Source organism: Triticum aestivum, chromosome 3B (genome assembly GCF_018294505.1).
Source record: "Triticum aestivum cultivar Chinese Spring chromosome 3B, IWGSC CS RefSeq v2.1, whole genome shotgun sequence".
Classification (NCBI taxonomy): Eukaryota; Viridiplantae; Streptophyta; class Magnoliopsida; order Poales; family Poaceae; genus Triticum; species Triticum aestivum.
Window position 1 is genome coordinate 542541117 of NC_057801.1, and position 15712 is coordinate 542556828.

General features: G+C 47.5%; 3 protein-coding genes across 3 annotated transcripts; 1 reads left to right on the forward strand and 2 right to left on the reverse strand.

The window, feature by feature from the left end:
* The first annotated feature begins 5658 nt into the window (after positions 1-5658).
* LOC123070804 (reticulon-4-interacting protein 1, mitochondrial) lies at positions 5659-9576 on the forward strand. Its single transcript, XM_044494144.1, has 7 exons — positions 5659-6041; positions 6459-6686; positions 7046-7119; positions 7541-7700; positions 8564-8683; positions 8765-8873; positions 9166-9576. The coding sequence occupies exons 1-7, from the start codon at positions 5823-5825 to the stop codon at positions 9345-9347; spliced, it is 1092 nt and encodes a 363-aa protein (XP_044350079.1). The 5' UTR covers positions 5659-5822; the 3' UTR covers positions 9348-9576.
* Positions 9577-9725: 149 nt separating this feature from the next.
* On the reverse strand, positions 9726-12359 carry LOC123070805 (OPA3-like protein). The gene is made up of 4 exons (XM_044494145.1): positions 12064-12359; positions 10954-11088; positions 10649-10735; positions 9726-10184 (listed from the first exon to the last, which is right to left on the reverse strand). The coding sequence occupies exons 1-4, from the start codon at positions 12190-12192 to the stop codon at positions 9996-9998; spliced, it is 540 nt and encodes a 179-aa protein (XP_044350080.1). The 5' UTR covers positions 12193-12359; the 3' UTR covers positions 9726-9995.
* A 1334-nt stretch (positions 12360-13693) lies between these two features.
* On the reverse strand, positions 13694-15410 carry LOC123070806 (uncharacterized). The gene is made up of 2 exons (XM_044494146.1): positions 15145-15410; positions 13694-14508 (listed from the first exon to the last, which is right to left on the reverse strand). Exons 1-2 carry the CDS (start codon positions 15285-15287, stop codon positions 13923-13925), a joined length of 729 nt encoding a protein of 242 aa, XP_044350081.1. The 5' UTR covers positions 15288-15410; the 3' UTR covers positions 13694-13922.
* Positions 15411-15712: the final 302 nt, after the last annotated feature.

Genomic DNA, 15712 nt, shown 5'->3' on the forward strand with positions numbered 1-15712 from the left:
GAATTAACATGAACAGGGGGGCAGACGCCTAGCCACAACCAGTTGTCGCATCTGCCACCTTGGACTGGCCCTGAACCCCAGCAGGACCAGCACACTTTGTTGCATCCATAGCCTTAGCAATGGTAGCCTGGGCTGCCTCATTGGCCCGAATGACAGAAAGAAAGTGAGAAGAAGAGCCCATCCCCGGGTTATCAACCACCCCAATATCCGACATGATATGCAATAGATGGTCGTCTGATAAAGCAGGTAAAACAATGCGAACATGGGAAGCAGGAAAAGAAGGGGGGACAGACGAACCTGCAGGAGGAAGGTCCCTAGACGCGGCGCGGCGCTCCACACGCTCCGCCACCGAAACACCAGAATCCCGCACCCGTCGGCCCCTCCGCGCCATGGATGCCGGAGAGCGCAACACCGGCGAACCCCGAACTGGCATCGCCATGCTGGGGCCAGACCCCGAGGCATCCCTCGGTCCTGGTCCAGACGACGAGCCAGCCCCGCTGCAGAGATCTTGGAGGTAGAAGAAGCCCGACTCTTAGCAGAAAACTTCCGGACCGAGGACTTCTTCTTCTTCTTAGTAGTGATGTCGATGAAGCGCAGAGGGGAAGCTGGAAGATCCTCGATGCCAGGAAGGCGATTGCGGGCGGGTAGGAACATTGGAGCACACACCAGAAATGAGGGTCCCCTTACCAACGGCACCATCCCGGGGAATCAGGCCCTCCTTCTGAGGATTAGGGGCAGGGGAATTATCCTTAAGCATCTCACAATCATCAGAATCCATCTTCTCCCATTCAGACTGAGTAAATCGCAGATCCGAACCACCATTAGGCTTTTGCCCCCCGGCCGAACTATACCCCTGCGTGTCATCATGGTCAGAAGGCTTGGAAGGAGGGGGCGGAGGTAGAGGGGGAGCATGGAGACCAGCGCCCTCAACCCGAACACGAAGCCGCACACCTTCAGGAGGTGGGAAAACATCCACAGAACCATGAACACATACCGGGTCAATGCACCACACACTGATACGAACCGGGCCAACCTTGCCCAGTGACCCCGAATCCACTTCCATAGGCTTGCCAATGAGATTACCAAAAGCCATCATGAACTCCACAGACCGAAGCCCTACAGACACGTCATCAACTAGCACCCAAGTTTTGCTGAGAGGGCCCACCACCTTCGCACCACAGGTAGCCGCTTTGATAGAAACCACAAGCTGATTTAGGGTAGAGTAAAGCTGGTGCATGAAGAGATCATCCTAAGGTAGTCCTTGTAGGGGAACACCACAGCGAACTCAAAATCGAAGAGCTGGCGCACCTGCCAAACCCAACCACCATCATCCCAGATCTTCTGACCGTCCAGAAGGGTCTGCGGTGAAATTTTCTGATCACACACTGTGATAATGGCCGCATTGGAGAGAGAAGGCGCGACCATCACCATAGGAACATCATCATACAGAGCAAAGAAAGAACACCCAGGCAGACCCAACCCAAACTGCAAGAATGAGGGGCCCTTGATGCGGTTACGGTAGTCCATGGTGAGATGACCATCAGATCGGCAAATGAGACGGAAAGGAGGATTAGTGCATCTCGACTGGAAGTGGTTCGGGCGGTGGCAGGCAAAGCAAGTGAGGGTCGGCGATGGGCCCGAGGCAATAGGATGCTGGCGAGGAGCGGGAGGCGGCGGCAAGATACCATCACCATGGACCCTAGAAGAAGCTCCCAGAGCAGAGGGGGGAGGACGCTGATCCCCAGCCATCGAAGGAGACGAGCCAGGACCGAAACGCGAACCCGAACGAGAGGCAGCACCGACCGCAAACGAGCGGGGAGGAGGCCGAGGCGGAGTGACCGCCCCCCTGGCCGGAGCGGGGTGCGGCGCCGATGAAGATGAGCCACCACCAGCCGAAGCAGCAGTGACCTCCCACGGATCCGGCCCCGACCCCGACGCAACACCAGATCCAGGGAGCGGCGTCCCCGATCTGGCCATGGAGCGGCCCGACCCCGGCTCCCACTCCTCCCGCACGCGAGGAGGCTCGCGCGCCGCCCGATCCGATTCGAGCTTCGAACGCAGCTCCGCCTCATAGGCCAGATCCGCATCAAAGCCCGACGAAACATCCCGGGCCCTCTTGCTCCCCGACAGGACCTCGGAGGACGACAACCTAGACTTGTCCATGACGAGCACTTCGGCGAAGGAGAGGAGGAGACGGGGTGGGGAAGAAGTGGATCTGGAGAACTGGCGAATGGGGCGATGCACCCTGCGGATATCAGCGGCGGAAGCCGGAAACCCTAGGAAGGGGGGAAGAGCACCACAGCGCACCCATATATAGCCGCAGCAGGCCAGGCTAGACTGGGCCGAAGGGGCCGAATCCGGGAAGCGGGCCAAGGGGGGGAGGGACGAGGAGCAGTGGCCACTACCAACTGCCCCGGGCCCACAGACGGGGGGGGGGAGAAGAAACAAGGGATGACAGAACCGGAGGGCCGGACGGCCCAAATCGAGCCACACCAGGAGGCACCAAGCCCACATGCCCACCAAGGCCCCCAACGCCCGCAGAGCAACCAGGATCTAGGGTTAGGCCACCATCCGCCTCCGAACACGCCGGCGCATCCGCTGCCACCGGCGTCGGCCCTGGCCGGAGAGGAGGACGAAAAGGAACACCGCCCGGAGAGGCCACCTCGCCCAGATCTGGCACCACAACAGAAAGGGGGAGGCCAAGGAGATCACAATCCAAAGAGGAGGCCGGACCCTTACCCACCACGCGCCGACGCCGACCAACACGCGACCAACCCGACGACCCAGAAGGCACCACCACCGGCCTGCCCCGGCCGCCCGGAGCAAAATTCCGGACGCGGCCCGCCGCAAGATCCGGATGCATCAACGAAACCACCACCGACGGAGCGCACACCTCCGAATCATAATCAGAAGCCGATTCCTCCAGATCGCCCAACGCCCAAAAAGGCAAGCCAAGGAAGGGCGCCGGCGCCGAGGGAGCCAACGCCGGAGCCGACGCCCGCCCGGAGCAGGAAACGCCGATCCGCCCCGCAGACAGCAAGAGGGGTGACGGGGAAGAGGGAGGGACGGGAGAGCCATGGCCAGCGGCGAGGGAAGGGGAGGAGGGAGACGGGGGAGGGGACGGGGGGAGAGGAGAGACAACCATCAACATGTGCTAAAAAAATCTTGTTCATCCTGTTGTTTGAGCTGCTTTGGATCTAGCCTCTACTCTACCGTCGTCCATCCCTTTGGCCGTCTGAATCTGCAGTTTTCTACGTGGTTCATTATCTGATTCGGTAGCAAAATCAAGCCCGTTCGTCCAAACTGTGCCCGTAACCATAAACAACTATTTTGAATCAGCTTCAGTTGCAAATCTTGAATATGATTCATGCCATTTTCAATGTATTTTCCTAAAGCACGCCCCTGTGTAGTTCAATGGCAAAGCTGATTATGCGAATTCAGCTTTGCTAGTGAAGTAGATCCACAGTTAATTTGAAGTCCGCTAAAGCTGAAACAAACCAAGTTAGTTCCTCCATATTCTAATTCGGTCAACAACTCCATCGCTACCGTGTAATGTTCTGATGGTTTACCTCCCGAGCTTACTATTACAAGGTGATATTGTGTTGCAAGGTGATTTTCGGTTTGTGCCATACTTTCATCATTGATTTCTTAACTACATAACAACGGGAAATTGATTCTTAACATTTTATGTCTTCTTTGTCTTCGGTGTGCATTCTGTGCCCGACTTTGGTGATCAAAGACATAGGAATTAGTCACTTCAAGTTATTGTCGGGTTATGCAGCTCCACCGTTGTTATGTCATGTTTTGAAGGTGTATCACCTTACATCTGAGTCTACAATGTTTGAAACATAATGCTCATGTCTCTCTTCCCTTTCTAATTGTTGCATGGTGATGTTTTTTGTGCTTATTGCAAAGAGATGTTGGTTACCATCATTCCTGTCATCGTTGCTTGCTCACCTACATAGACGTGGTATAATGGGTATTTAACATGTATCTCTTGTTTCTCCTCGATCTATAATATATCATGCATAAGCGAGATTGCTCACTCAACTTTTTTGACCTCTGTGCGTATGACACAAACAAGGGAGGCCATTCGACTGCGATGTTGTGGCACCTAACGCCATGGTCTTTGGCCGCAACTTAATCATAAGTGAATCTTGTGTGGACAAATTATGGCGAATTTGTCTGATTCTACATGGAATAACGATATGTTCATATTAATTTCATGTTTGGAGTACGTAAAATAGATCGCCGACATCACTCTGCGACCACCAAGATCATGTGACTTCCAGGAGGCTCCAACTTCTAGCACCACCTCCGTTCGCCCAATTCCTTGATTACCACTTTGTCAATGTCAACATGAATGTATGCTACCCTATCACTTGTCTTGCATGATCTAGGTGGATATTCTTGTCAATATGGTTGTCTCTCTTCAACATCCATTATTCAAACGTCTGCAAGCTGTATGTGGGAGTCCTAGAAGGCCCTCACTCTCGGGGTGATATGATACCCTAGTAGGGCAGTGTGACCACCGAGAGTGATCCCATGCTCCTTATTCGTAGCCTTGCACCGATAGAGGTTCATCTTTGAGGCGAAGTCGCCCAAAACGAAATGACTAATTTTTCCCCTTTCCTTTTTGGAGGTCCTTTTGTACTGTAGTGACCAATAATTTTGTGCAAATTTCCATTGATGGTCCCTTTAATTTGCGTAAGGGAAGCATTGTCATCACTTTTATATAACAATACCTAGCAGCTTTTGGGCATTGTGGACCCATAGTACTTAAACTATGTCTTTCATTAATTTTAGAACATTGAAACTGGGTAGACTGGGCGTCCTTTAATGCTCTCAGCGATTTCGACCATCGGACTTTGCACCCTGGTCGTCTCTGACCCTTGGATTACTATGGGCATTCATGCTAAGTGGGACAAACGTCAATGGTAGCTATTTTGGCGTTTGATTGGGCGTGCCTAGCACGTCGAGGTAACGATGAGCCGATGGCCTATCGATAAAAGTAGAGAAAGGGCCTCCTGGTCAAAGGAAAAAAGCGGTGTCTTCTTTTTCTAGAAAAAAAATACTTTGCATTTAGAAAAAGATATGCAATGGAAAATTGAGGGGGATTTTAGCTTGCAAGATCCTCTCAGTCCCCTTCGCCCCCCCTTGATACCCACCAAACCGAACGTACAACCCGTCTGAAGTTTGTGGACGGCAACCAAATGATGAAATGAATAAAGTATCTGGCCTTGAGCCTTTTCCGCAAAAGAAGAAAAGAAGTGAATATGTATCACCTAGACCTTTTTTTTCCTTTAGAAAAGTATAGGAGTATCATCCATACTCTTTTTTTTTTGCATGAAGTATCATTCAGACTCTTTTGCTCCAAAATGTAACACCTTATGTGTATAACCTGCTGAATTTATGGAAAATCACCGTAGCACGATCCTAGAGCCGTACAAAGAGTGAAGTCCCAACGGACGGACGAGATCTCTCCATCCTCCGACGCCGCGACCCCTGGCTGGGAGCCGGACACATCGCACCCACCTCGCCCGTGCGTCCACCGTCGCCGCGAGCTCGAATTCCCCTCGAGCCACGTCTGCCCGCGTGAGGACACGTAAAGCCTCCCTTCCCATGTCCCCACATGTCACACACCCACGAGGCTCGATTATACTTAACCCTCTCCCCCCGCCTCCCCCCGTCTCCTTCTCCGGTCGCCCAACCGAGCAGGGGTGTCGCCATTGTTGTCGCCTCTCTCTCGCAGGCCGCCTCCGCATCCGTCACTAGGCCACGAGACCTAGGATCCCCCGCCCCCTCGCTGTGACCACGCCGCGATGTGGTGGAGGGCGGTGGCCAGGGCTCGCCGCCGGATCCCGGGAGCGCGGCCCGTGTCGACGGCGGCGGCGGGGAAGAGCGGCCGCGAGGTGGTGGTGCCGCGGTTCGGCGGGCCGGAGGTGCTGGAGGTGAGGCAGGGGGTGCCCGCGCCCGATCTGAAGCCCGGGGAGGTGCTCGTGCGCGCGCGCGCCGTCTCCATCAACCCCCTCGACCTGCGAGTGAGCACTCCCCCCCATTTTGGACACCCCCTCCCCACCTTGGGACTTAGCGGAACTGTCTGGTGAAACAGTCGTTTCCTTTTGTTCTGACACGCGGGGAATCAGGATTAGCTTGGGCCGTTGGGCGCCTGTTTTTATCTGAACCGATCACATTGTAGGAATTTATTGGCCACTCACTAATTTGTTGCGATGTTTGCTACTGAATAGTGTGAGGATTACTGCCATTTCAATGAAAGACTGCTATAATATACATTAGAGTTAATACATTTTTGGTCCCAGATGACACATGATGTGTGTTACCAGAATATTAGATGTACTTTTCTGTTATCAGAATAAATGAATCTGCTTGCAGATTATATCAGTCTGGTGCTAATTGTTGGAGTGTTTATACTTGGTAAATGTATTGTTTGTCGGCAGATGCGGGCTGGCTATGGCCGTTGCATATTCGAGCCACTCCTACCTCTCATCGTTGGCCGGGACATCAGTGGTGAAGTCGCAGCTACAGGGACTTCTGTGTCGTCATTCTATATTGGGCAAGAAGTGTTTGGTGCCTTGCATCCAACAGCGATTAGAGGGACATGTGCTGATTATGCAGTTCTTTCACAGGATGAGCTTACGTCTAAACCATCTACGCTCACTCATGTGGTATGAGCTCACTGAAATCCTATCCTTTGCAGTCTACCATTTCTTAAAAAGTCTAATTCAGGATTACTTTCAGTTTGTCCACCTAGATTACTCAATAGTTTTACTATAATGATTTGATCTAGTTTTGGGCATATACCCTGTTTCAGTCTCTAATATATACAAGACATTTTTTTAATCAGTTTCAAGGTTGCACATTTGGTAGTTCCCGCAAAGGGTCTGTTATTTTTTACATTTGGTGATGGAGAGAAGAATTTTGTTTTTTCTGAAGTTGATGACTGAAGACATAGTGTTTAGTTTGATTGCCTGCTTGAAAAAGGCTCCTTACGAGCAGCGAGAGCTAATTTTTGTTTATATTACAGGAGGCCAGTGCAATTCCGTTTGCTGCGTTGACAGCGTGGCGTGCTTTATATGGTACTGCTGGAATTTCTAAAGGGTATGTTCTATTGCACACCACAGTTTGACAAGTTGCCTTTGTTGCTGTTTCTTGTGCATTGGTTGCACATTGGTTGATTTACTGAATATTGTTAATATGGCCGCTATTTACTGCTATGTTCATGATCTAGGTACGTATGCATTAGATGGTTTCTGAATTATGCTGAATTTCTTTGGCAGTTATATTTGTGCTCCTCCCATTTGCGTATTCAGCAGCTAACCAGAAGCATGCTACTGTCAAAAGTTAATTCATTTGAAGTTTTAGGAATATTTGTTATATTTTGCGCTACAGTTCCTGCTTCCCTTTTGATTGTTCTGAAAACCAATCTGTTAGTTAGGCCAGCATTCCTGATTAAATGCCAGCATATTAAAGTTTATTTTTTCCATTCTTACGAACTGGTTGCAATCAATTTTTATTTTAGACAAAGATTACTTGTGCTTGGTGGAGGAGGAGCAGTTGGGCTTTCTGCTGTTCAGCTTGCGGTAGCTGCAGGGTGTAGTGTTTCAGCCACCTGTGGAGCCCAAAGTATTGAGCAAGTTTTGGCAGCCGGTGCTGAAAAGGCTATTGATTACGCCACTGAGGTAAAAATCCTTCAGAAGTCAGAACTCTTGTCGTTATCCATAATGATGCAGTAAAGTCTCTTGACCTTCTAATATTTTGACCTCAACAACATAGTGAAGTCATGTATATGTATGTCCCTGGTTCGTGTAGATATTTCACTGTACAATGATCATTCTTTGTCTTAACAGAATAGGAATGCATATAGTGGGATAGTTACGTATTAGTATGGTACTCAAGACACGACATTTCATTTCTGTCGCTTTTATCTAGCACTGTAGTTTTATGGCCACATGAGCTGGTAAATTCATGCATAAATGGAAAAAAGGGGAACCTAGAATCACCACTTTTTCAACTCCACTTTGCTCTGTGATGCTGAACACAAGGGACTGCTAGCTGTTGTGTATCATTATCTCCTTTTATGTTTTTGCCGAATCTCCCATTTCTCTTCGAGGCTATGAAGCAGCAAAATTAATTATGCAATTTGGCAGGATGTGGTTAGTACGTACAGAGTGGCTTTACTTAGATCTATTGTTACTACTATTTCTTTCGTTGCAAAATTGCAGTACGGCAATACTTGCAGATTTATCAATCATGCTCTTGGTGCCAGTAGTTCTGTATGTGAGCTTGAGCAGTCATGCAACTCCATGTGTCTGTGTGATCTGCTGTATAAATATAAACATAACATTCTGAAATTGTTAGTTATTCTCCATATCTGAGAAAGCATGAAAGAACTTTGTGTCAGGGGTAAGGAATCTTTCTGCAGTTTGATGAAATAGTTAAAGCCGCTACCCTCTCATATATTTTGATTCTCTTTTCAAGAAATTCCTAGCCTTGAATACCATTTGCTCCATGATTTTTATGTTTTATACATTGTACACTACAGGATGCTGAATCAACGGTTACAGGAAAGTTTGATGCTGTGTTAGACACAATAGGAGTGGCTGAAACTGAAAGAATTGGCATTAATCTTCTGAGAAGAGGCGGGCATTATATGACCCTTCAGGTAATCAATCTGCACGTTTAATCTTTCGGTGTTTTTCTTTTGTTTCTCCTTTCCTTATTGTCTTTCCTTTTACGCGATTAGGGAGAGGCAGCTTCACTAGCAGATAGATATGGATTATATGTGGGACTTCCTGCTGCTACCGCTACTTTACTGAAGAAACAGATGCAGTATCGTTGTTCTCATGGAATAGGTAAAGAGCTCCGTTGACATGTATATTTTGATCCATTCGTATAATTCGTTTAGGAACTTGGTCAGTAACTGGCAAAGAAAATGCTGTTTTTGCAACAAAAAAGAAGAAGAAGAAGCAAGAAATACAAAGTGCTTTCTTTAGTTGAGTTATTACAAACACTACTAGGATTTGGTTGTTGCAGTTTTATAAAATGCTTTACCTAGCTATCTAGGTAGCATACATATATTCCATTATCTGTGTAAGATGTTGGTCTTAACAAATGCTGTTCCCATCCAATCTAATATAATTTCAGAGTACTGGTGGACATACATGAGAGCTGATCCTGACGGTCTCCATGAGATCCAGAGGCTGTCGGGAGCTGGAAAACTACAGATACCGGTCGAGAAGACTTTTCCTATCAGCCAAGTAAGAGAAGCTCATGAGGCCAAGGAGAAAAGGCTGGTGCCTGGCAAGGTGGTTCTAGAGTTCGACTAGTGTTAACAGGGTTTTGTCCGACAGCCACGGAAGGACCGACGTTCCTTCTTAATTGTACCATGATGTTTATTTTTGTCTTTTCTTCAAAAAAAGTTGTGTGGCTTAATTTGCTCGTTCTTTAGGTAGTACTCCAAAGGTTATTTTGTCAGGAATTAGTGCAAATGCAGTAAATAATGATATGCAATACGAAGAGACTTAAATCAAAGGATCCCACTCATTATTATTTTCAGGTGCATTTTGTCCCGCCAGAATACGTTTGTGGATGGACGTTGAACGAGCTTCCTCTCGATGTTCCTTCTGTGTTCTGCTAATAGTCCAATACCAGAGTCCTTAAAAATCACTTTCATGCCAGAAGATATTACCACTTGAGTTGTTACCTTGATTGCTCTCTAATATTAGTATTACTCTGAAGTCTGAACACGAAGTAACTACAATTCCAGGCACCTCATTACCACCAGGAACATATCATCCTCTGATGTCAAAAAAAGAAAGGGATATCATCCTCCATCGACAGCTCCAATTCAGACCAAACCTCTCGGGACACACTATTCACAACACGCGCTACACAAATCTCAGCGCTGGTTTGCCAACGCGATGGAATCATTCAAGGAACTGCCTACAGAGGCGATCTGCATCTGCCATCGGCAGCTAAGCAGCCGTGGGCTGCTGAGCTGCTGGCTCTGGCTCTGGCTCTGCCTGGGCGGCGCCGGAAGTAAAGGCCCTTGGAAGAACCCACGGCCACCCGCCCCCTACCCCGGTCACCCGCTCCACCTCGGCCACCCTCAGCTTCATCATCTGCTTTTCCCTCTCGAGCTCCTCCATCTTCTCCTTTATTTCCTGACATTTTTATAAACATGAAAAAGAGTTGATCATCTCCGCACAACTCTTGGCAAGATTGTATGTAGGGCATGAACCAAATTAACTGTCAGCGATTTGCTTTGTCTCTTGATATGTAAGTGCAGGATAAAAATAACTGTTAGTAATTACTTATAAATCTGAAGTCTAGAGAGTAGAGTCCACAACACAGGTTACTAGCACTTTCTGTCGTGTACTTGATCGTGATATATCCTAGAAATCTCATGTTTTCCATTAAAAATATGTTAGTGTGAAAACTGTGTCTCTCAGTGAGAACAATTTGAACCAATCATCTTTTTTTTTCTTTTTCAAAAAGGTGAGTACCCTGGCCTCTGCATCAATGTGATGCACACAACCATTTTATTAAAAGTGAGAGTATCAGAGAGTGATGGAAATAAAAAGAAAACACGGCCACAACTGATCGGACCATGAACCAATCATCTTACCTCGAGCGCCTTCTTACGGGCCTCTTCTTTTCTGGCTTCTGACTTGCCACTTCTATGAACCTCAAAGATTATTGCACCACAAGCAACCTGAGAAATTACATGGGAGTCCATGTCAGTTGTAAGAGCAGTGCAGTTGTAATCATCTGCCATCATACAATCATCAAGTATTTCTAGGGGTCTGAAGATCTGGGACAGTTAATGATAACAGAAAGCAGATTCTTGAATTGTTGGGTTTTTAGTTTTTCCATATGCATTACAGAAAGCTGTTAATAACTCAACAGTCCATTCTGGTCCAGAGTACTTACCGAGAAAATGAACAGTTCACCAAGAAGATCTGTAGCAGCTTGAATAGCTTTCTCTTCATTCAGGGGCCGAATGTGAATGTCAGTTGCACGTCCAATAAGTCGCCTCTGCATGTTTGTTGCTAAACGATGGTTTGCCTGAACATAGTGTGATATACACCTTGTCAGTACAGCAATCACATTCTCATTATGTATTATATATACTATTGTTTAGTACTCTATACAAGACAAACAGAGCACATCCAAATTTAAATTTCTTTGAACAGATCAATAAACTATAAACTGTAAGCAAAATTGTTAAAAAGTTCTTGTACGAGTAAATCTCAACCGAGAACTTCTTTGAAGTGTTCCACAAGGATTGAACATCATCATCAACAATACTTCACATCTATTTCCTTCGCGACACATACGCTCTATCCACATGCATCAATAGCATACACATAAGTCCTTTCATTGTCAGCAAGAAGTAACGTGACATTTTGATGGTGATCATTGACAAATGTTGTTCACACAGAGTTCCATGATCATTCTAAACTGATCTGTAAGACTATAAGGAATCACTGTAAACTGTCATCACTTAGATAATCCTTTTGTGATATTAACACCAGCATTCAGAATTTCAGAACCTCAAAAAACTACCGTGTGTCCACATTACAGAACTTTTGGCGTCAGATAAGGTTGCACCAACAATCTGAATCAACTACATTGGCGTTCACAGGAATCAAATTCCCCCGAAACAACAGTGCGAGTGGTTGATAGAACAGGGTGACCTAAATCGCCAATTATCCCACACGCCTAAGCATGAAATCGATTCGATTTTGCGACATATCAAAGCAATGCTGTCACCAACTTATAATTAACCAGTAAAAACAGAGGCAGGTCCTCACGCCTTTTCTAATAATCATTTTGTCATGCACTTCCCCCGCTTAAAATCATCAAGAGAGAGAGAGAGAGAGAGAGAGAGACAAAGAACACGGAAGGAAGATCCGCTCCGGTCCTCCAAACCGTACTGGACAGAAGCGATCAAGAAGTGCAAGCGCTGCCCCAACTTCCAGACACCAGGATCAGAGGCACGGGCAAGTCAATATGGGGGATGAACTGACGGAACGTCACCTGCGCGACGTCGATGATGAATCCGCGGAACCTGGGGTGGATGCCGGCGTTGCGCTTGAGTTTATTGGCGACGGGCTTGCTCAGCGTCCGGAACGCGAGCAAGCCGAGCTTCATCAATGGCAGCACCATCGTCGGTCCTCCGCCGGTGCTCGCGAAGGGGAGAGAGGAGGCGGCGTGGGTGTGGGGGCGCAGGCGGCGTGGCGGAGTTTGTTGCTGGTTTGGTTTGGCTCTACTTTTCTTGGAGAGGAAGGAGAGGGGACTCTTGAGGAAGGACGGGCAGTTGTTCGCTTATTGGCCAAGTTGGTCGCCAATTTCCCCGTGTCCGTGAACAATTCATCAATAAACTTATTGTCCAAGTTTGCCTCTGCTTCCATAGAACGTACGGAGCAGAACCCCAACACACACACACGGAGTATGTATCTCTGCCTCCACAGTCACGTATGTATGCCTTCTCTTTGGTCGTACTATTGGAGTATCTTTTAAGATAGCACAAAATAAATCCATACTAACCAGACAATACATATGTGTTTAGAGCAACTTTAGCAAAGTCATTATATCGTCCCAATCGCCGTAATAATGACTATTTTGGCCGGAAAGACCGCTCCTAGCAGAGTAGCCATCCCCTCTATCGCCATAGTTTTTGGAGGCGCTTCAAATCAAGCCCGCGAGCCTTCATATTTGACGGTTGTACGATGATATTTGGGGGTCACACCATCTCGAAAACGGTTTGGCGCGACTGACATTTCCCCCTCCCGCCGCCTACCTTCCCTCGCCATAGCTCTGCCTTTGACTACTTCCGGCCATCCCTAGTCCCTGCCGATGATGTTGAACACCGTCTCGACCCCCGCGTCCGATTCCATCGGCATGGAGTCAAATCCCGTGACTTCAACAATGGTTGCGCCTCCTGCACCTTCGACGGCTGGCCACCACTGCCTAGGGTAGCACCTTGTCCTCACTACCGACGCGAGTACGACGCTGAGGTGGCAACCTATGCCACCGCTTGCAGGCGTCAACCTTCCCAGCCGGTATAGAAGGGGCCGAAGAAGAAGACAAGGGCCACGCCGTTGCCCCTCCCCGTTTCGTCCCGGCGGGAGGAAGAGAGGAAAGGAGAAACTCAAGGAGTTGGTAAATACAAGAATTGAGTACGTCCAGTATAATAAGCAAGAAAACCGGAGATGGAGGAGAAGAAAAACCAAGAGAAGAGGGCGAGATGGAATGCTATGCAAGAGAAGAGATGACATCATGAAGAGATGGGGGCACGTATGCTCCAAATTCAGGATAATAGGGCGACAACTGAGCACATTGAGTCAGATAATTGGTTCATCATGTTGGATGTGAATCAAATGGATCCAGTGGCGCGAGAATTTTTGAGAGACGGCGTGAATGGTGCTCATACGTTACAGGAACCTCGAAGGAGGAGACAATGCTCACACCAGAGGAGGGGACGATGCACACACCAGAGCAAAGGACGGTGCAAGCGCCGGAACAAGGGGACGGTATATCCATCGGAGCAGGATATGGTGCCACCTGAATACCTGATGTCCAATATAAGGTCAGCATGCAAAATTAGTGCCAAATTGCCAATTCCAACGGTCCCTGGAAAAAACATATCATTGGTCGCAACAAGCAAAGCATGAAACATTTGACTGCATATTCACAACAAGGATCATGGCAATCAGGGTTATGTTTAAGTAGCTTGGATATGGAATATGACTTCACCTCCTAGAGGTGTCAAGTCCATGAGCAATAGTAAATTCCAGCCATATATAACCCCAAATGGATAACCTCACATGGCATAACATTGCCAACGGCTATGGAATATCCCAATACACAATAAACCACCAGAAAGTGTCAGCATTTCATTCTTCAATATGTGAAGCATGGTGAATGCAAATATACCATGTGCCATCTATCTTCTCGAAGACGTTGGTGGCAATTTGCTTCCCCCAAGATTTTCCTTTGGTCTTAACCAACTCCAAGCATGTAACATAACCAAGGTCACCACGCACATGAACCTCTATGTTCTTAAGATCAATGTTTAGAGGGAATTCATAATCCGCGTTGCAAACCATCTCCCAGCTTTGCAAGACCACATCGTGACCGGATATCCGACCTGCACCGGGATGGACAACATACACATGGTCTCCTTTAGCCCAGATAGAGTACATTGCAGTAAAATCTCCATTCTTGAAAGCGTTGTAGAATCGTGTATTTGCTGCAAGGACGGAAGCCTCAGTATCCTCATGGAGGACGCGCAGATCGTCCCTGATTTTGGCAGCATGGGCATAATCTTCTTCCCGGATAGCTCTGTCCAAATTACGCTGAAGGGTTTCTTCGTCAGCTAACTTATCTTCTTCAGTTTTTGGATAGCCATCAGCCTCCCCACTTTTAACATGGCAAATTCTGGATCTGTTAAAGTTGGAGGCTGCAATTTGAAGCCCTGCACTGAACGTGTGGCATTATGAGAATAGCACATGGTTTTGTTTCTACTTGATTCCTGTTGAAAAGTATTATATCATTCATGACCACTTTCGGCTAGATTCAAGTATCAGAAAATGTCTCATTCAGAATTACAGTTCCGAAGAATGTTCTAACTTATGCAGAAAATTACTACTCTCAGAAATACTCTGTAGCATCAGAAAAATACAAGTTGCACATTCTAGCCTTCTAGGTTCACAAGTGGAGCTAGACACATTAGCAATTGATGTTATCTTCTAGTAAACCTCTAATTTGCTCGAGTAAGTTCACGTTCAGCTAACTCTTGTCTAGGTCTTCTGTAAGTTAGGCCAGTTATATAAGATCATATGAGACAGTGCTAATATGCCACCACACAAGCGCATATTGGCATCTACACTACACAATCCAATTCCATAGCTGCATAACTAAAGTCTGACAGAAATAAATTATGCCCCAGAACTGCTGAAACATGGAAGCTGCGGGGCGCCCGACGGTGCGAGAACCGGAAGGAAAAAAAAAATCCCAACCAAATTGAGTGGTTGGAGCAAGAGCCAGGGGATTACTGCGTGGGCTTATGCAATCAGACCAAGAAACCGAGAACAATAGCCAAGAAAGGGGCCTCACAAGGTTCTCTCCGCACTGCGTCGTCGGATGCAGAGGCGAGCCGGGGAGGGGTTGTGGTTATCGGTGAAGAAGAACGCCACTTCCCTGAGCGGCGCACTCGCGGACGGCCGCAAGATGGCGCTCGCAGCCTGCGCCGCCGACATCGCCGGGAAATAAGTCGTCGCAGCCGCGAAGGCAGGCTATTCTCCGGCTGCTCGTGTTTATCTTTGACTCTCTCTGTCGTCGCTCGGAAAATTGGATCTTTTCCCCCACTTTACTTCCCACTTAGGTAATTTGCCCCCTGAAAGGCTGCCGGGTAGGGCCGGAGCCATTGGTCATTAAGACAATTCTGATGTAAATCATCTAACCCTTTGTAAAATGGGACAAATCATCTAATCTCCCCGTTGTGGTCGCTCGGCTTCGTTGTTATTTTAGGAAAATTATATTACGAAATCGTCCATGTGGTTATGTAGTTTTGCACTTTCCAGCGAAGTACTCATATAGTTGAAAATACAAAACAATATTTGCAGGTGTGATGATTTCTTTTTCAGAAAAAAATCAGATCTATTACAAAAGTTCACCGAAAATA